Source organism: Telopea speciosissima, chromosome 9, assembly GCF_018873765.1.
Source record: "Telopea speciosissima isolate NSW1024214 ecotype Mountain lineage chromosome 9, Tspe_v1, whole genome shotgun sequence".
Lineage (NCBI taxonomy): Eukaryota > Viridiplantae > Streptophyta > Magnoliopsida > Proteales > Proteaceae > Telopea > Telopea speciosissima.
The window spans coordinates 41,744,019-41,765,810 of record NC_057924.1 but is presented as its reverse complement, the minus strand read 5'-3'; the positions used below and the strand labels follow the sequence as shown (position 1 = coordinate 41,765,810).

The window sequence follows — 21,792 nt, the reverse complement described above, 5'->3', positions numbered from 1 at the left end:
TAGAAGTTGTCATCGAAACTTCCGGTGTTGTAGAAGTTCTTTTAAAACGTAATTCGAATGCCATCGTTGCCCAAACATTTCTTAAAAGGAAAAACAATCAAACAAAGAAGAAATCCTAGTTTCAGGTTCCTGATGATTATATCTTGAATCAATACGAGGTGCCCCATTTTTGAGGGACATGTAGGATTCCATTAGACAGGAGTGGACCTCCATCTTTCTCCGAGGGACTATCGCGGGACTATGGAATTCCCTACTCCGGGCGGCGTCTCATATTGAAGTCAGATTAATCATTAGGTGTCTTTAAACTCGGACCTTCTTAAAGCTAATAAGGGTTAGTTTGTGTCGTACCCTAATCATATATGGTCTATTTTCCTATATGATGCATGCAATGGGTAGGCTGATAGGACAGAAAAAAGGTCACCCTTGACAGAACTGATATACCTATCGTTCGTGGTCATGAATTACGGGTACGTGGTCCTTTTAATATACCTGGAGAGTAGGTCACATGATCTCAAAGTAATCGTGCTAGTGCCTTTTTTGAGTGGCCAAAGCACCCCACAGCGCACTAGTGATTACCCTCGCTAGTGATTCTAAACTCGTACAGTAAATATCAAAGGCTGTGGCTTCGCCGCGAATCACCCATGACTACTCATGGGGTCCAACAACTAACCACGGGGTAAATGTGTTCCCATGCTGTGTGTGTGTGCATGAAAGTGGTACAGGAAGCGACCATCATCCGATCTCAAAGTACTTAGTATGATGTACCTCACCTCCCCAGGGGTAAAGGTACAATAGGGAGTACCCTCGTCATTTGATTTCACTTCGAGTACTATGCATGATGTAGTTAGTACACAGAAAAGTTAGCCACACAGGTTTTCATACAAAATTGGAGAGAATATTCTTGCATTTATTGGTAGCATCTATTTTAGAAAGCTTGACCTCAAGTGGATGTTTATCCACTTATTCCCCAGCGGAGTCACCACTATAAGTACCGCGGTCCCCCGGTGATAGGGTTTCCTCGTCACTCGTATGTCGACACACTATTGGTTGGGTAGTATTGGGGGTATCATTTTGACACATCATCATGGGGTAGGGATCATGGTTCATAAAATATTAAAATAATAAGGAGTCACCACCTAGGGTTAGGGCCTAGGACCCAATGGGTGTAGCCCTATCCGTTATGAACGGAAACGGGCCACATGATTCCATATGGTCTGGTCAGAGATTCGGATAAGAGATCAGGTTACAAGCATGGGAAGGTGTTAGGCACCCATCTTGCCCGGCAAAAAAACCGGTCTTTCTATTATGGATGCTGGAATGACGAATACTCTCTCTTTATGATGATGAAATTACATAATGTACATTATACATACATTTATAATATATACACTGAACGATAAAACACGAAGGACTACATTGTAAATGATGGAGATATAGTAAATGTGCCTCTATGCGAGTATACCTCGGATCTCGACGATCCCCTGGCTCAGGGGGAGACGGACGAATGGACCAACACAGGCTTTTTCGAACAGAGTAATGGCTCTTTTGGATGTCTTTTCGTTATCTATAAACGGATAGAATAACGGCTGTGAAGGGGATTTTTGTTATCCGTACACTGATGGGATAACGAATTAGAGGGATAAAATCGCTCCTTACTCGAACGAGTAATCGACGGATCTACCCGTGCCTTTGGAGTCTCGCTCCAACGGACACTCAAGAGAGAGCGAATCGGGGGAAATAGGCTCAAACACAAGCTAGGGATCTCCCTGCCCTAAAAAATCTATTTTTTAAGGGAGGGGGACCCTCCTATTTATAGGGGGGACCCCTTCATGGGCCAGGAGGGGTCCACCACGGCGCCGTGGCTGACGTCGAAAGTAACCCCGATGGCATGATTTTGTACTTGGTTATCAAAATGGGCTTTTTTGGTGTTTGGGGTATGTTTGGGCCCATGGGCCCTGGGGAAGGGAGAGGGGTGCGACGTCCATCGTCCGTATCCCATCGTCATCATCGCCAAAGGTGGTGACAAAATTTCAGTGTCTACACCTGCTGTTTTACATCTAAGACTGAGATCAGTCTCTGTGCTAGACTGCACTGCCCAGTTGCACCTAGAACAAGCAGTCTGGGCTTGGATCTGAGCATACAAGCTGCTCCTTGCCTAGCTTTGTGTAGGAACAGCTTCCTACTATGATATTACACGTAGAACCATCCTTGCATGCAGCCCAAACCATGGCCTTATGCTAGAACACAGCTGGGTTGTTGTTCTCTGAGCTGTCTGGACAGCTCCTGGCTTCCAAATGGAGGAACCAAACTATGATCCATGAGGACCATTGGATTCCACTCCTCATGGGGTCCCTAACCACCCTACATGCAATTGGGATCAACCCCAGCATTGCCCACGCAGAAAAATCCAAGAAAAAGGGCCTATTCATGCCTCAAAGAGGCTCTGGGCGATGCACTGGGCGATTGGCCCAATCACCCAGTGAATCGCCCAAAGATGGAAACTGGGCTGTACTGCCGTCCTGTCTCTGTGGGCCTTCACCAGTGGGCCATACACACTGTGAGGAGGTGGTAAATGATCAAAATACCCCCTTCACATCTGTTCAATGTTATCCATACCTTGGGTACCCAAGTGGGCCCCACAGGGCCTGGTAACCATGCCAGGGATGGTCCAGCAGAGCTACTGACCTGGGGACTGTTTTGTTAGACTATCAAGACCATGTACAACTAATTACATTGATAAATACCAGATCTGACCCTAATCCACATCTCTAGATGATGCACAGAACATGAACCCAATAGCCCAGTGTAAGACCCGGAGAATTCCAAGTGACACCAGACTGAACACCGAGTCAGACCAGTGAGTCTAGACCAACACTAGGTTATCCAAAACAGTTTTGAATATTATAATAACACATTTTTTATTTATTACATTAGGGTTTGATCCTGTGCTCGAGGTGCATAGCCAGACAGAACTGAACCAACAACTGAACCAGTAGGATCAGACCAAGGTGAGTGAAATGTTATTGTGTATGTAAATGTAACATAACTAATATGATGAAATGAATTATAACATAATGAAATTGTGCTGTATATTTAATTTATTAAATCTTAAAATCTGGAAACAACAATGTGTTGACTGCTAGAATCTATGGTTGAATATTATATGTTGTATGTGATTGTTAGACTAGATGCCGTAGCCGGCTTGGAAATGAGGCTTGTGGTAGCCCGTAGAATGGGATACAGTTGACACCACCCGACTCATACGATGCCATATACACATATTGGGCTAGAGTTTCATCACCTGTGGTGCATACCCTTGCTAACAGGGGTTATAGTGTTGGATGCCTATGGGAGTGACCATATGAATGAGAAAAGAAAAGAAAGAAATGTGATTGCACCGAAAAGGTGATTATGGGCTATAAGCCAGAGAAAAGAAATGAAATGAAAAGGATGGATGCCTTAGAGGTAAATCACAGAGGGTTGGTCGGGCTGACCTTGGTGAAAGCTGTGGGAGCTAACTGGTCCTCTCCAACAACTCAATGGGTGTATCATGGGAAGGGGTTAAAAGCCCGCACCAGGGATACATGTATTGGGGATTGTAGTAGCACTAACCTGCCTTAGTTTGTGATGTTAGGTGGCTGATACATATGGTTGTGATTGCAAGTGCATGCATGATGATGTTATCTTTCACGAGCTTGGTAGAGCTCACACTCTATTATATATGTTTTTCTGTTAGATGATCCTATAGGTGGATGTCACTGTGGCAGGGAGACTTATTACCCGGAGGAGAGCCATGGTGGTTATGACTATATTGGTGTGGACTCGGATGGAGGTCATACTGTTAGTGCGTGTGTTCTCAGTGATAGCTGAAGATGACCCGTGAAGGGTGATGCTATTGACTTTTTATCTTGGGGACTCCTTTTTGTTTTTTATGGAGTTTTCCCCATTTTACTTTTAGCTTTCTTTCTTTTTGGGGCTCGGGTTACCTTGCCCTGTATATATTTCTTTTGTATATGGTAGAGATAGGTACTACTGCTTTCTCTGTGGAAGTGAGAGAGGGAATGAACCAAGATAGTATTGTATATATTATCATTTCCTGTGCTACTATACTTTTTAAATCTTTTAATGTAAATATAGCTTTCCGCAACACTCTGATTTTACATGATGTATTATGGTGAATGTGTGTCTGTGAATGGATTAACTACTTCTAAATCTGTGGGATTTGGCAGATTGCTGACGTGCAATTGGGTCACCTACCTAATCCTCCCAGGGGGTAGTTTGGTGTGTGATATCCACAATCTCTAAGAGTGATCCTCATAGAAGGCAATGTCAATGTCATAGGATCGATCCTCATAGATTGGCAAATCTTAAGGCCGATCCTCATAGATCGGTAGATCCTAAGACCGATCCTCATAGATTGGAAAATTCGATGTCATAAGACCGATCCTCATAGATCAAAAATCCACAGTCTCTAAGACTGATCCTCGTAGATCGGCAAATCCGACGTCATAAGGCCGATCCTCATAGATCGACAAATCCATAGTCTCTAAGACTAATCCTCATAGAACGGTAAATTTGACGTCAAAAGACTGATCCTCATAAATCAGCAAATCCATAGTCTCCAAGACCGATTCTCATAGGTTGACGACGGCGAAGTGTGAGACCGACCCTCATAGGTCGGCATCAGTCAATGTTAAGGCTTTTCGTAATATCCAAAGAAAATCGTAAAAATCTTCAAGGCAGCAGAGTCGACCTCATAGGTCAGCCTCAGGTCCAAGATATTGGCCTTACAAATTGGTACAACTAAAAACCGAGCACAATTCCTAAGTGAAAAATTCTAAGGCATTAGGCTCGGCCTAGAAGGGTTGGTGCTAGGGTCGGCATTAGGGTCAGCCTCACAGGTTAGTACAACCAAAGGCAGTACGTAATCTCTAAGTGAGAAGAAGATTCTAAGAAAAATGCCAAGGCAATTGCCTCAGCCCAAATAGGTCAGCCTCGGCCACGAGTGGGATGGTCGGCACTCCATAAGACATACTCACCAAGGTTAGCCGAGCCTTGATGAGTGGGGGCAAGTGATGAGTCATAAAAGCAACCCCCAATTAAAGATTGACACCTGTCCGATTTAGCATCGAGTGGAGGAGCCCGGTCGTGAGAAGGAACCACACCTTGATCTGGTTCAAGTAGGACCCTCAAGCTGACCTCTCTGGGATCGGCAATAAGGTCGACCTCACCAGGGTCATCAACTTGGCCGACCTCTCCAAGGTCATCAACTTGGCCGACCTCGCCATGGTCATCAACCTAGTCGAACTCGCCAGGGTCATCAACCTGGACAACCACGCTAGGGTCATCAACATGGCCGACCTCTCCATGGTCATCAACCTGGCTGACCTCACCAGGGTCATCTACTTGGCCGACCTCGCCAGGGTCATCAACTTGGTGACCTCGCCAAGGTCATCAACCTGGCTGACCTCGCCAGGGTCATCAACATGGCTGATCTTGCCGAGCTCATAAACCTGGCTGACCTTGCCAGGGTCATCTACTTGGCCGACCTCTCAATGGTCATCAACTTGGCCGACCGCACTGGGCTCATCAAATTGGCCGACCGCGCCGAGCTCATCAACCTGGCCGACCTTGCTAGGGTCACTACCTGGCTGACCTCGCCAGGGTCATCAACCTGGCCGACCTTACCAGTGTCATCTACCTGGCCGACCTCGTCAGGATCATCAACCTGGCTAACCTCGCAATAGTCGGCAACTGGGCTGACCCCTCCAGGGTCAGCTATTGATCAGATATCCCAAACCGAGCCCTCATACAAGGCGATAGCTGTAGCAACGCCCGAGTCGCGGAGCCATGTCACCACATCCCGACAATCATGGGATACGCTGAATCAACCCAATCCGATCGTTATCCAACGATGAAACTGTATCACACTCAAATAAGGACTTTTACCAAATGAAGAGTCCACTTCCGAATATAACTCTGCCAAACAGACTCCTACTAAAAGTAGGGCTCTTACCATATGAGAACTCTCCTCCGCCACCCTTTATCACTCTATAATACCCAGGTATGAAGCTCAAACGCTCATCTCACTTTTTGCAATATCGAACTGCTGCTAAAACAGAGACTTGACTTAGGCATCGAAGAGTCCTCGGTTGGAGCCACACCAACTCTCCTTTGCTCACTCGATCTTTTGCAGGTTCATCCCGCATGGACCGAATCGGACTGGAGGATTCCTAATGCAAGACCACCCATACCTTCTCATCCCAATGGTGCTCATCATTTTCTCTCTGTCAAGCTCACTTCAACGAATTTTGTTTATTGGAAAACCTAGGTTGTTCCCTACCTGATTGGTCAACACCTCTGTGACTACGTCAGTGGCGACAAACCACGCCCTCAAGACCCGACTGCCACTGCCAGGTGGAAAGAATAGGATTCGTATATCATGAGTCTTTTAATTTCCTCCTTTTTAGTGGATGCCCTTCCCTTGGCCGTTGGTCGTGATACAAGTAAGGAAATTTGGGATGTGGTTCATCTCGCTTATAGCTCTCCCTCCATCCTGTGCATTAATTCTCTCCCTGAATGTCGCGTTACAGAATTTGGTTCATAAACCTGATGAGACCATTACTCAGTTTCTCCATCGTGCTAGGGCCCTCTCTGACGAGCTTGCCACTGCCGGGAAACCTCTTTCGCAAGAAGACTTCAATATACATATCTTTCTCTCACTTCGTGAATTTCATACCATTGTTGCAATGACGGTAACTAGTAAAGAGACTCTCTCATACACTGAACTTCATGGGCTCCTTATGAGCCATGAATCTCTTCTCCAGTCTAGACAACCTACTATAGACATCTCTGCTGCTCCCACTGCCAATCTAGCTCAACATGGTCAAGGTTCTAGCTCCTCTACCCCGGGCCGTGGTGGTTTTATGGGTAATGGGCGAGGCCGTGACTTTGGTTGCTCCAACGCCTTTGCTCACAGCCCCTGCACGATTTGTGGTCGCACCAATCACTAAGCTGCCACGTGTTATTATTGCAGTAAATCGGCTGGTACCACTTATGCTGCTAAGCTGCCCCTACTACCCACTCCCGCTTCTCAACCGTTTAATCCCCAACCTAATCCCCCCACTGCCTATCACACCTCCAGTTCTCTAGTGTGACTACATTGGTGCCACACACCTCTCTACCAATCTCGTCTTCTATGTTCGCACCAAGCATGTGGAAATTGACTTCCACTTTGTTCGTGACAAGGTGGCCTCTCTAGAGTTACTAGTTTAATTTATTTCCACTAAAGATCAGATTGCAGATATTCTTACCAAAGGTCTGAGCACAAATCGATTCAATTTTCTTTGTGACAAACTGCAGATTTGTGGGGGTGCGCACAAATCCCCATCTTAAGGGGGTATATCAACCGAAATCTGATCTTCTCCAATATTTTCTCCATCAATTGAGCTAGCCGAGCTATGCACTTTCCATATCAACCTACTCAATAGTTTTCTAATCCATCTCTTACCTATCTTGTTATTATCACATGTGTAGATCCTTATCTTTAAGATAGCTTTCCATATTTATCTTAATCCCTAAGATAGGAGTTTTCCTTATTCAAGTGAACCTCTATGATCTCACAAGATGTAATTAGTTAGGATTCTACTTTTTTTATTCAATTCTACATATATCTCTCATTAAAGAGATATAATTTTATGGAATGAAAACACATTAATCTTAACACTCTTGACAACGTTCAATCTATCTTTGAGTTTCATATTGCCAGAATTTCCTACTAGAACATGGGTTAGAGACCCGACCCAATAATGTCCGGCTTTGGTTGACTCACGGTTGCTATTTCATGTGAAAACCTTCGTAGCCCGGTTCGCCCACGGACGAGCCTGCAAAAAATTGAGTAAGCACAAGAGAGCCGGTGTGGCTCCGGCCTAGGAATCTTCGATGCTCAAGTCAGATCTCCAGTGCAACAGCGTAATAGCTCAGTAAAAGTGAGATGAGCAATAGAGCTCCATACCTGAGTATTTATAGAGCGAGGATGAGGTGAGGCGGTTGGGAGAGTCCTAGTATGGTAGGAGTCCTTCTTTTGGAAGGTTTTATTGCGCAGAGCGGTGTGGAGAGTCATTTTTAGGGTCGGACTCTTGTTAAGGTAAGAGTCCATACTTGGGGTGATTCCGTATTGCGTTGGGATTATGGCTCGATCCTTATCCCGTGATTCTTGGGACGTACTGACATGGCTCTACGATTCCCAGCGGGCCATTATGAGGACTTTGGTGGAGGGCTGGGCCTAGGAGGTCGGCCAGTGAGGTCGAGATGGGAGGTCAACCTCGGCAGTCACCTCGGCTTAGGCCGCCCTGTGTATGCTTGGCCGGAGTTTTAAGGCTGACTTGGGTGATGTGTTGCAAGCTCGACCGAGTGCTCGGCCCAGCCATGCGACCTGACAGAGATTGGGTCGGTTCGGTTTCTGATTCAGCTTGGTTCGATTCTTGGGGTGACCTCGGCTCTGCCATGTGGCAGCTTCTAACTGGTGAGGTGATTTTATGCTTTATCACAGGCCCCCCACTCATCAGGGGTCGGCTCGGCACTGACGAATGAAGTTTCATGATCCGTTCGTCTGAAACTTCCTTACAGTCGAACTGAACTCCCTTTGTTGATGATTTGATATTGTACGGTCTAACAGTTGGAGCGTCAGTGCCACATTAGCAGGAGTCATTATGGCAGGCTCGGGAATTCGAATAGTCCTTTGATTTGGACCGTTGATTCTCGCTAGACTCTCCTCGGCCGTCGGATCAGTTCAGCCCAAGAGTTATAAATAGGTGACTCCTCCCTGTTCATTCTTCACTGCTTCAAGTTATTGATCGCTCGGCTAGCTTGGATTTCTCAGCTCTCCAGTGCTCGGTGCTTTCTGGTTCGTGCTCAACTCATCTTCAGCTCTTCTTCAACCAATAAGTCTTCTCCGTCCAGTATGTCAGTTGGTAGTAGTCATGCGGGCGAGGTGTTCGCTGGGGCGACAGAGGGCACAAGTCCGAGCTGAGAGCTCCTAGCTCGTTCTCCCACGATAGACCTGTTGGGCTCAACCTCGGACGAGCCCACCGTAGAGGAGCCTTGTCAAGCCGACGTCGCCGAGCTTCCCCTACCCATGGAGTCTGGCCTTGAGGCCTAACCGATTCTTGAAGATCGAGCTAAGGGCTCAGGATCATCTTTGACAGATGACGAGGAGTCAGACGAGGGAGGTTCTTCCCGAGGTGGGGTCGGTTCAGTCAGCTCGTCTGCTGACGCTCCTGAGCCTAAAGAGGGGAGTGTTGGCATCGTCCCGAGTACAATTACTGACGCTAACCTCCACCCCCTCAGGGCGACCTATGCCATCTCCGAGGACATCAAACTCCGAGCTTCTTGTCCTGGGGAGATGGCCTGCTTCATCCGGCCTGGCGAGGTGGCCTTGTACGATATCCCGTTCAAATACGCCTTTAGGCTTCCCATGCTCGGCCTGGTGGATCAGATCTTGGACCACTTCCACCTCTCCCCAAGTCAGCTGGTGCTGAACTCATGGCTGGTCTTGTACGGCTTCCACATCCTCTTCTGCGAGATGGGCCGAGCTGCGAGCGTGGCCCTCTACTCTCGGCTCTACTTTCTGAAGAGGTCATCGGAGAAGGGGTGGTACTATTTCACCTATCGAACTGAGAAGAGTACGGCCATAAGTTTCTGGTCAGGACGCTAAGCTTTAACAAACACTAGAAGCCTTGGTTTTTCTTCGCTTCCATCCCAAACTACCCTTTTCGAACCGAGTGGAAGGACATCCATCTGAACTACGTCAATAGGACTTTGCCTCTGAATGAGAACGAGCTGACATCGCTTGATCAGATTCGTCAGCACCCGCCTTTCGATGTCCTCCAGCTTCAGGAAGAAGGGTTTCTCCAAAGGTAGAACCTGACTTCGGGTAGGGTATTCGAGGTGAGGCAGTTTATGTCCCCTGAGTTGACCCATTTACTTGGTCTTTTTTCTTTTTGGTATGCTTCTAACGTTCTGTCTTTCTTACAGTGGTCGGCCACATTCCACCAATGGCTTTAGCTCGGCTCAGGGCTGAGACCATTATAGATAGAAGGAGGAAACGCCGAGAAAAAATCTCAAGGCGAGTCTTCCAAGGCACCGAAGGGGAAGGCGACGCTGTCGAGCCCAGCTGACACGGTGGTCGGCCTTGAGGCCGAGAAGGATAGAGCCCCGCTGAGCCCCTCCCGAAGAGGTAATGGTCGAAAGGGTGAGCCGAGCCCACCGAGGGACATCAAATGCCAGAAGCTCTCAATCAACCTGACGGGTGGTGGTCCTCTGCCTGTGGCCTCACCGACTGACATCTCCTGATACGTCTTGGGGAGGGCCTCGACCAGTAATGTTCCAGTTCGGCCGAGCTGGCGGCTCTTCCTCGAGGACTCTGCCCTGACGTCGACCGCTAATGCCAAGGAGTGGTTTGACACAAGTCGGCTCCCCAAGGATAAGGAAATGCTCGAGAAGTTGTCCGATCCCAAGCTCCTCTCCTCCCTGTTCCAGGACTTCAACATGGTAAGTTTTCTGCTCTATTCTTGTGAAAGGATCCGACCTATGGAGTCCGATCTAACATTTGGTTAGATGTTTTCTGGCAGGGCTTTGCCAATGCAGTGGAGACCATGCTCCGTTTTGAGCGGCTTCTGATCGAGAATGACTCTCTCGAGGTCCAGGTCGAGCAAGCCAATAACGTGGCTCGCGAGGCCGTCGTGGTGCTCCGCAAGACTGCCCTGAAGCTTGCTGAGGCAGTAGAGAAAGTCGAGGGTTTGGAGGAGACGGTGGTGAAGCAGAAGGAGGAGGTCAAGACCTTGAGGGCTCAGCTCGGCCAAGCCAAGAAGAAGGCAAAGGATGACCCAGCCCAGGCTGGAGCAACATCCGTTAGTGACTACCTCATGTCAGCAGAATACGTCGAGGTGTGTCACAAGATAAGGAAGCCGTCGTACGAAGAGGGCTATGACACGGGCTGAGCTGACCTCCTAAAGGAGATAAAGGCTGCCTAACCCACCCTCAACCTTTCTCGATTTGATGACGACGTGACCACTGTGGTCGAGGAGTTGGGAGATGAGACTGGGGTGGAGGTTGACCAGGCCGGCCTGGCCGAGACCGCTCCCCGAGATGAGGTCGCCCCTTTCACCTAAGATGTCGCTGATAAGGATTTTATCATCGAGGACCCTGCTGCTGAGGACCCTGCCACCAAGGACCCCCTCTATATCGCCGAGCTCTAGGCCCCCTTTTTTCTCTTTGATGTATATGTCCCCCTGCGCGGGGTTTTGAAGAAATTTTTCTCTTTTTCTCTCTTGTTTTTTTTTAATGTACAGGGCCGAGCTGCCCACTTTTTGTAACCTTGCAGAGGTGTCGGCCTTCAATGAATAGAACGTTCTTTTCCAAATTTTCCCAAGTGTTTGAGCTCGGCAGTTGTTTGCTTTCCTTTCTTTGTGAATTTATTTTGAATGCCAAGATTGAACTGCGGACCCGGCCTTGTAGCCGAGCTCGGGTCGGATACCCTTTAAGTGGCTATGTTGCCGAGCCGACGCTATGGCCTAGCCCAATGCCTTGAAAATTTTGCTTGAACTTTGGTATTCATTCAACTCGGCCAAGTCTATGTGGACCGGTCTTATGATTTTGTTGCTGGCCTATGAGGGTCGGTCTTCGAGGTCGGCCAGGTCTATGAGGACCAGTCTTATGACTTGGTTGCCGACCTATGAGGGTCGATCTTGGAGGTCGGCTAGGTCTATGAGGACCGGTCTTATGACTTGTTTACCGACCTATGAGGGTCGGTCTTTGACGTCGGCCAGGTCTATGAGGACCGGTCTTAGGACTTGGTTGCCGACCTATGAGGGTCGGTCTTGGAGGTTGGCCAGGTCTATGAGGACCGGTCTTACGACTTGGTTGCCGACCTATGAGGGTCGGTCTTGGAGGTCGGCCAGGTCTATGAGGACCGATCTTACGACTTAGTTGTCGAGCTATGAGGGTCAGTCTTGGAGGTCGGCCAGGTCTATGAGGATCGATCTTATGACTTGATTTTGGACCTTGAAAATACGCCAAGTGGTGGAGAAAGACGTTGTTTTATTGAATCAAACGTCGGGGCCGAAGTCAAATACAAATATGCTCGCCATAAACCGTGCGGACCAGAATACTTAAGGAAATTACTAAAAAAATTTCTTCAAATTTTTCGAGTTCCAAGGTCTCGGTACCTTCTTGCCCCCCGAAGTCTACAAGCGATACGTCCCTGGGCGAATCTGCTTTGAGACTATGTTCGGGCCTTCCCAATTTGGTGCTAACTTTCCTTGTTGTCTTGGCTGGGACGTGCTGAGCTTTTTGAGGACGAGGCCCCCTTGGCGGAAGTGTCGCTCCTTCACCCTTGAGTCATAGTACTTTGCCGTTCTCTGTTGGTATGGTGTGTTCCGGAGTAGGCCATTTTCTCGTACTTCGTCGAGGAAGTCAAGGTTGGCTCTATACCCATCTTCATAGGTCTTCTCATCGAAATTGATCACTCAGTATGACAATGCCATGACCTTGATCGGGGTGAGGGCCTCGGTCGCGTGTGCTAGCCGAAAAGGGCTCTCCCCGGTTGGTGTTCTTATAGTCGTCCTATATGCCCATAAGACACTTGGGAGCTCTTCCACCCATCTTCCTTTGGCCTCATCCAACCTTCTCTTGATGCCGGCGAGTAATGTTCGGTTGGACACTTCTACTTGTCCATTTGCTTGTGGATGAGCTATTGAGACTGGTCGAAAGTCAATATAGAAGTGCTTGCAGAACTCTTGGAAGGCCAGGTTGTTCAATTGTGCGCCATTATCTATGATGAGCACTTTTGGTAGTCCGAACCGGTAAATGACCTTATCTCGAAAGAATTTTTCCATGCTCTTCTCGGTGATGGTGGCTAAGGGGTCAACCTCAACCCACTTAGTGAAGTAGTCGATGGTGACGACCACGTATTTCCAATTTCTAGAAGCCGGGGTGAAGTCTCCAAGTATATCCATCCCCCACATGGCAAAAGGAATTGGACTCAGCATAGAGGTCAGCTTGGTTGCAGGTTGGCTCGGCACTGGTGCGAAGAGCTGACACTTCTCACACGTCTTCACATACTTCATGGCCTCTTCTTGTATTTTTGGCCAGTAGAAACCTTATCGCAATATCTTGTATGCTAGGGCTCGGCCACCCATGTGTCTCCCGTATATTCCTTCGTGCACCTCGGCCAGGGCGTACTCAGCGCCCTTTGGCCCGAGGCATCGAAGAAGGGGCACTGAGATGGCTTTCGTATAAAGCACCCCATCGATCATGGTGTACTTGGCAGCTCAAATTTTGACTTTCCTCGCTTCTTCCCGATTCTCCGGGAGCTAGTCATTCTCCAAATAGTTTACAATGGGATCCATCCAGGTCGGCCCATCCTCCTCAATGTGTTCGACGCTTTCCTCTTGCAAGGATGGCTTCTCCAAAATCTTGATGTACACTGATCGGCTCAAATTTGGGAGGTCGGCCTCGACCAACCTAGACAGGGTGTCGGCCACGGCGTTCTCTTTCCTCGGTACTCGGGTCATCTCAAAGTGCTCGAGCTCAAAAATCAACTCCAGTGCTCGGCTCAGGTAGGCTATCATTCTTTCATCTTTTGCCTCATAGTCTCCGTTAACCTGGTTGACCACAAGTTGCAAATCTCCTCGTACCCTCAATTGCTTGATGCCTATGGCTTTGCTAACTCGGAGTCCGGCCAGGAGGGCCTCATACTCGGCCTTATTGTTTGAGGCTGGGAACTTGAACCTTAGGGCATATTGGACGCGAAAGCCTTCGAGGCTTACCAGGATCAGCCAAGCTCCGCTTCCTCCGGGGTTGCTTGAGCCGTCAACGTTCATGGTCCAGGTCAGGTCAGCCTCAGCTTCTGTATTGGCTTCTTCTGCTGTCTTCTCTTACTCGACCTCGAGGTCGGGTATTGTGCACTCGACGACGAAGTCTGTAAGGGCTTGTCCTTTTATCGTGGTGCTCAGGCGATAGCTTATATCATACTCACTCAGCTCAACCGCCCAGGTGATTAGCCGACCTGATATGTCGGGCTTGTACAATATCTTCTTGAGAGGCTGGTCGGTCAGCACCGCAATCGGATGAGCTTGAAAGTATGGCCTTAGTTTTCTCGCGGCCGTGACAAGAGCGAATGCTACCTTCTCGAACCTGGAGTATCTCATCTCGGCGTCGACAAGAACATGGCTGATGTAGTATATAGGCTTCTGAGCTCGGCCTTCTTCCCTAACCAACACCGCGCTGACCGCCACTGGGGTAGCAGCTAAGTAAACTTGAAGCTCTTCTTTTGGCTCGGGTCGGCTGAGCAGAGGCAGGTTTTCCAAGTATTTCTTCAGCTCCTCAAAAGCTTATTGGCACTCGTCCGACTAGACGAAGTCCTTCGGGTTTCGGATATTCTTGAGGGCCTTAAAGAACGGTAGGCACTTGTTGCCCGACCTCGCCATGAATCGTGCCAAAGCCGCCACTCGCCTGTTTAGATTTTGTACTTCTCGGATCGTCCTTGGAGGGCTCATCTCTTGGATGGCCTTGATTTTTGGCGGATTGGCTTCGATGCCTCTGATGGAGACCATGAAGCAGAGGAACTTTCCCGAGGTCACGCCGAATGCACACTTGGCGGGGTTCAGTTTCATTTGGTTCTTCCTCAATACGCCAAAGGCCTCTTCCAGGTTGGCCAAGTGGTGCTCGACCTTCAAGCTCTTTACTAACATGTCATCCACGTAGACTTCCATGTTTCTTCCGATCTGCTCGTGGAATATATAGTTCACAAGCCGTTGGTATGTTGCTCCGGCGTTCTTCAATCCGAATGGCATGACCTTATAGCAAAAATTTCTTGGTCAGTTCAGAATGCCACGTACGACTCATCCTCCTCATGCATCATGATTTGGTTGTAGCCGGAGTATGCGTCCATGAAGCTCAACATTTCGTGTCCCGCCGTGGTGTCAATCAAGAGATCAATCCGAGGTAGCGGATACTCATCCTTTGGGTAAGCCTTGTTAAGGTCAGTATAGTCGACGCACATCCTCCATTTCTCGTTCGGCTTGGAAACCATAATGACGTTCGCCAACCAAGTAGAGAATTTTTCTTCTCGGATGAAACCTGATCGATGTAGCTTCTTGACTTCTTCCTTGATGGTGGCTTGGCAATCAAGGGCATAGTTCCTTCTCTTCTGTTGAACCGGCTTTTAACTCGGATCTATGTGTAGTCGATGCTTGGCTATATGCTGAGGTATACCGGGCATGTCGGTGGCTGACAGAAGAATACGTCGGCATTTGCCTTTAAGAAGTTTTTGAACCGATTCCTTTGTTCCTCGCTCAACAATGACCCCAGTTATACCATCTTCGTCGGATCTTCATCGCTAAGGGAGAACGGGGTGAGATCTTCTACAGGTCTTTTGCGCCTTTCTGTGAGCTCATCCCGCTGGTCTTCTAGGAGGTGTTCGATGCACATCGCCATTCCTCGGACGTTGCCTTTATTTTGCTTGACGAATGTGGCGTAACACTCTCGAGCTTTCTTTTGATCACCTCGGATTTCTCCAATGCCGTTCTCTGTAGGGAACTTCATTTTCAAGTGTGTTGACGAGATGATGGCTTGGAGAGCGGTCAGTGATGGGCGGTCGAGTATGGCGTTGAAGGCCACCACCGACCGCACTACCATAAATTTGACTTGGATCATCGCTTGACATGGAGCTTGTCCGAACGTGACCAGTAGGTCGATTGAGCCCTTGATGGTGACGGCGGCTCCCGAGAACCCATGAAGTGAGGTGCCCTCCGGCTTGAGTGCTTCATCGCCGAAGCCAAGTTATCTGTACGCGTCTAGCGACATAAGGTCCACGGATGCACCCGTGTCGACCAATACGCGATGAACGGGTCTCTTTGCAATTTCCACCTACACCACCAAAGCATCATCGTGAGGTAAACTTATACCTTCCAGGTCAGCCTCGGTGAAGGAGATCGTTGCCTCAGACTTTGGCCTTTTGCCTGGCATCTCGGTGACTCCGATGAACCACGCATTTACCTTGGCCTTCCGAGTGAACTCTTGTTCGGGCCCTCCAAGGATAGTGTATATGGGAGCTCCCTTGTCACTGCTCAGCCCGGATCCGTCATCTTTCTTCTCAGCTCTGGCTTTATCTTCATCACGCTCGGCCCGCCTATTTTTGGACCTTGGATCGGCTCTCCTTTGATCGCAATCTTCAGGTCGCCAACCCCCACGTTCTTCTCGACCTCCCTTGACATATCGCTTTAGGTGCCCCGCTTTTATCAGCTCTTCAATTTCTCTTTTCAGCTGATAACAATCCTCGGTGTTGTGACCGGTGTCCTTGTGGAATTGACAATACTTATTGGGATTCCGAGATGACCCGACTTGCATCGGTCGGAGTCGGCGGATGTACCCGCCGTCCTGTATTTGCATCAAAATCTCCTTGCAAGAGGTATTCTGTGGGGTGTAGTCGGGACTCCGAGCTCAGTCTGATCTCTCAGCTCGATGATCCATCCTAGATCGCTTTTCCTCCTTGGGGTCATCGATCATCGGCTTTTTCTTCTCAGCTCGACCTTTGTTTCCCTTTCGGGGTTGGAGCACCTCGGCCATATTTGCAAACTCATTGCACCTCTCCAAGAGCTCAACCAGGTTTTTGGTCAGCTTTCGGGCCAAGTCCTTGATGAGGTCCATGTCAGCGAGCCCGTTGCTCATCGCAGTGTGGGCCGTGGCCTCATCCAAATCCGTGATGTCTAAGGATTCTTTATTGAAACGTGAGATGAACGCTCGGATCGACTCATCAGATCGTTGCTTCACGCTGAGGAGGTTGACCGTCGTCTTCTTGTGTTTCATACTACTCTGGAAGCACGTGACAAAGGCTCGAGAGAGTTGAGCGAAGCCTGTTATGGAGTTCGGTGGCAACCAGGAGAACCATGAGGTCGCTGCGCCCTTGAGGGATGCAGGGAAAGCCCGACAAGAGACAATCTCGGTTCCCCCGTACATGGCCATCATCGCATTGAAATAGTTGATATGATCTGTCGGGTCGATCGTCCCATCATACCGGTCGAAGGGAGGAGGCTTGAACCCGGTCGGTAGTGGCGCGGTCATGATCTTAGGAGGATAAGGGTGTCGTCCGACCAGTGAATAGGCATCCGGGGGTCGCCTGTTTCTTCAATCCCTCAACCTGCTCGGCCAAGTCTCGTAGCCGCTTTTCCAGCTCAATTTCATGTGCTTGATCGTTCGGCTCGTCCACCTGGTGCAAATCGTCCCGCTCATTCAGCCGAGGTCTTCCATTTTATCCTTCAGCTCGGGATCGGTTCACTTGGTTGTCCCATTGAGGTCGGCCATTCTGGTCGGCTCGGTCAGCATCACCCCTCCTTATTCTTCTTTCCACCTGGAAATTGGACCCACGGGGGCTCCTCGGCTGTTCTTCTCAGAGAGGTAGTGGGCTTCGGCGCCAGGGGGCTACCTCCTACTGTTCTCGGTGTGCCCTCGATTGTCCGTCCTCTCCGAGCCGGCCCAAAAATACCGATCTCCTCGCTACCGAAGCCGTTGGTTCGATCTCTTACCCGATCTTCGGCCTCTGACGATGCTCCTGCTCACCCTGCCGAGCGCTCCTGTTGGGATGCGGAGGAGGAGTTTTCTGACGAGGCGGATGTGAGGATACGGCTCGGCTAGGCTCGGTCCAATGCCGGCCACCATTCTGTGGCAAGTTTCCCTCTACGCGGACCACCCGAGCTATAGGGGGCGCGATCAGTGGTTGACCCATCAGCCCACCCCAGGCCATCTGGGTCATGAAAGTACACAGCATCCCATTAGTGTGGAGCATCTGCAACTGCAAATCCATAACTTGTCGGTTATTCGTCGGGGCTTTCAGATCCAAATCCTCCGATAAGGTTGGCGGCAATGGTAGGCTCAGCCCGTTCAAGTTTGACTCGACCTGTGTCCGGTCAGCTGCTGCTGTGTCCAGCACACTTCCACCATTCCCACCCTCGGACGGGGGAGTTGGATTGGCCGCTGCACCTGTGATGGGCTGTACACCCCCTGCCCGAGGGGGTCTTCCGGTCACGCCTTGCCGTGATGCCTCAGGGGGCGGCTAACGTCTCGCTTGCCTATCAGGTTGCGGCTCATCCCCGCGGGAGGCGGAGCCGTGCTGTCCTGATCTTGTTTGCACCATTGTTCCTGCTCTTGAAGTTGGTAGAAACGACGATGGCTTGCTGACGTCGTTCCCACAGACTGCGCCAAATCTGTTGCGTGTGAAAACCTCCGTCGCCCGGTTCGCCCACGGATGAGCCTACAAAAAACCGAGTGAGCGCAAGAGAGCCGGTGTGGCTCCGGCCTAGGAATCTCCGACGCTCAAGTCAGGTCTCCAGTGCAACAGCGTAACAGCTTAGTAAAAGTGAGATGAGCAATAGAGCTCCATACCTGAGTATTTATAGAGCGAGGATGAGGTGAGGCGGTTGGGAGAGTCCTAGTATGGTAGAAGTCCTTCTTTTGGAAGGTTCTATTGCGTAGAGCGGTGTGGAGAGTCATTTTCGGGGTCGGACTCTTGTTAAGGTAAGAGTCCATACCTGGGGTGATTTCGTATCGCGTTAGGATTGTGACTTGATTCTTATCCCGTGATTCTCGAGGCGTGCTGACATGGCTCCGTGATTCTCGACGGACCGTTATGAGGACTTTGGTGGAGGGCTTGGCCTAGGAGGTCGGCCAGTGAGGTTTGCATGGGAGGTCGACCTTGGCTTAGGTCGCCCGGTGTATGCTCGGCCGAAGTTTTAAGGCTGACTTGGGTGATGTGTTGCGGGCTCGACCGAGTGCTCGGCCCAGCCATGCGACCTGACGGAGATCGGGTGGGCCCGATTTTCGATTCAGCTTGGTTCAGTTCTTGGGGTGACCTCGGCTTGGCCACGTGGCAGCTTCTGACTGGTGAGGTGATTTTATGCTTTATCAATTGCAATTCAAAGAAAAGGTGGTGATGCAGCAGCTACACACAGAACTACAGACCCAATGTTTGTAGTGCCCCTTGCGATCCAAGCGTTGCAACACATTGTCTCTCCAAAGATGGATCTCTTGAAAGTGTTTTACCCCCGAATCTCTTCTTTCTTTGTCAAAGTCAAGGTGAGAGAGTGGTTGCTTGGTGGAGGGTGTGAGGAGGGAGAGGCTGAAGGAATTAATGGAGTTCCCCTAGAGGGGAGGGGAAGAGAGGGATAATTTAAGGATTTAGAATTTGAACGGGAGATTAAAGAGGTGAAAGTTTGGCTTTATGGGAGTAATTAGTAAAGAAACTTAATATGGGATTTTGAATAAATATATGATAAATATGGGAGAGAGAAATTTTTCCCATCGAAACCAAACTTTATTTACCTCTATTACCAAAAAAATCTTAATTTACCTCAATCAAGACACCTGGCAAATCTTTAATTAACTCCAAATGACTCTTCAGGACCAGAGTCAATACTGCGTCGGTTTGTTTACCGGGGCACATCTGTCACCGTTCCATTGTCCAACGCGTTTCCGTGTTTCAATCTCGAAAAAACACAGGGACAATTGCGTAATTCCAACTCCACCCAAACATCTACAAAACCCCCCTTGCTTTCCTTCATTTCCACTCCTTCTATGTCTTCTCTCTTGTAATCGGAGAAACAGATCATTGGCTAGACATGGCATCACAGATTATCGAAAAGTACAGAAAGAATGCGGAGATCTACCATGGCGAAGCCCTCTGCAAGGAAAAATCGATTGAGATCTTATCGCAGATGGAGCTTCCCAAAGGTCTTCTACCTCTGAAGGACATGGAAGAAGTGGGTTACAACAGAGAAACTGGGTTCGTGTGGCTGAAGCAGAAGAAATCGACGGAACATGTCTTCCGCAAAGTGAGCAAGAAGGTATCTTACGCGACAGAGATCACAGCCTTTGTTGAGCCAAGGAAATTAAAGAAGCTGAGTGGAGTGAAGACCAAAGAGCTCTTTATCTGGGTTTCTCTCTCTGATATCTACATCGATGATCCTTCTTCTGGGAAGATAACGTTCATGACTCCTGCTGGGCTGTCAAGGTCTCTTCCAATCTCTGCCTTTGAGCTTGAAGAAGACGAGGGAGCGGCGAAAACAGCGGAGAAGGAGTAGAAGAAGAGTAAGGAAGAAGATCCATGGCTTGAATTAGAAATCAAAATTAAAAATCAAGTAATAGAATTTTTTTCCTTTATTAGGGAAAACCAGATGAAATAGATTTGTTGGGTTTTTTTTAGAACTTATCTATCACACCATTACAAGTCTAAATTATTAATGGAATTTTAATTCTTCTCGTTTTTTTTTCTTCTAGGACCATTCGTTTCTCACTTGAGGAGGGGAATGTTCGATTGCTTTGCTTTGGACTCTGGTGCTCCACTCCTTTTCCACTTTATTCCATCCCTTTCTATGTGAGTGAGGATTAACCCTTCTCGGCATCTTCTTTATCAGGGGGAAAGGTTTAGAAGGTAATCATCAGTTATAAAATTCTATTATCTTATTGAAAATGCTAATCTTGCTAACTTGATAATAGAATTACCCTATTTTAGGGGTCCCCTGTATGAGGTTAGGTGCTTTACCAAAAAAAAAGGTATGGGTTTAGGAGTTAACTGGGGCTTTAGATCTTGAGATACTTATCTTAACCCACTTTATTCATAGAAAGAGGAAGGGTCCCTGAACGTAAGTGTTTACCACTCTTCCTCATGATTTTTTGTTATTTTTTTAAGTGGAAGAGTTCTTTTGTCGGGGAACGTGGTGGACCAACAGGGTTGGGATTTCTGCTTAACATGGGAAAGCGCGTGTGGAGACAGATAGATAGATAGATGTCAGGTTTGGCATATATGCCCCTTGCCCTCCAAACAGTCAGGCTCCTTTCAGCTCGTACTGCTCACACTCCTAGATCTGCACGACACCTCCTCCACCATAGTATGAGGAGGGAGCATCTTTCAAAAGCTAGGCCCATTTAAAAAGAATTGCGGTGCACATCGGAGGGCACAGTAGAGACCATGTGGGTCATGTGTGCTATGTGGCTTCTGTTGTATCATCGGATGTGCATTGTCGTTCCGCTGGTACTGCAGAGGATCCTGGTCCATTTAAAAATGAGTTTTGTTCCTCTATCAGTACCAACAGCTGAACGAACATGTGAGAGTCAATCATATTTTAATTTTGTTTTCATAAAAATTCTATTCTCCTTCTAAATGGCAAAAATAGAATAGGTGGTTGGCTCTCACATGTACATTAACATGTTGGTATATGCAGATGTTTCATTCTCCTTAAAAATTGGAAATTCGTTTTCTACAAAAGGATAAAAGGTTGTCAATTGTTTTGATTTCATGCCTTGATGATGTGATTCGAAACAGAACCGAGAACTAATTCGTTCTAGAAGTGGAAATCGAATCCGAACATACTCAGTTTGGTTTGCTTACGGTTCTAATTCGATTTTTCAACAAAATCTTAAAGGAATCAGAAATATTAATAAATAAATCAGAATCCCAAGTGAGTTATCTCCACTTTCAGATCTTATCTTTTAGCTTACCCATCAATAAAGTAAGAGAAACATATCAAAATTATAGTTGCAAAAGGAAAGGCAATACCATTAAAAAAAAAAAAAAAAGTTAAGGGTTTTGGATTTAAGTGTGGTATTCGATTAGGTTTCGTTTCAAACCGATAAATTTTTAAGTGAAACCAAAACCTAAACCGAATTAAATGCTCATATACTAGAACTGAAACCAAACTGAATTTGTTCGGTTCGGTTTGGGGTTCGGTATTTGGTTAC

The 21,792-nt window shown here is 48.2% G+C and overlaps 1 protein-coding gene across 1 annotated transcript; it reads left to right on the top strand.

The window, feature by feature from the left end:
• Positions 1 to 19,628: 19,628 nt before the first annotated feature.
• LOC122640124 lies at positions 19,629 to 20,142 on the top strand. Its single transcript, XM_043833259.1, has one exon. The coding sequence runs from the start codon at positions 19,674 to 19,676 to the stop codon at positions 20,133 to 20,135; it is 462 nt and encodes a 153-aa protein (XP_043689194.1). The 5' UTR covers positions 19,629 to 19,673; the 3' UTR covers positions 20,136 to 20,142.
• The last annotated feature ends 1,650 nt before the right edge of the window (positions 20,143 to 21,792 follow it).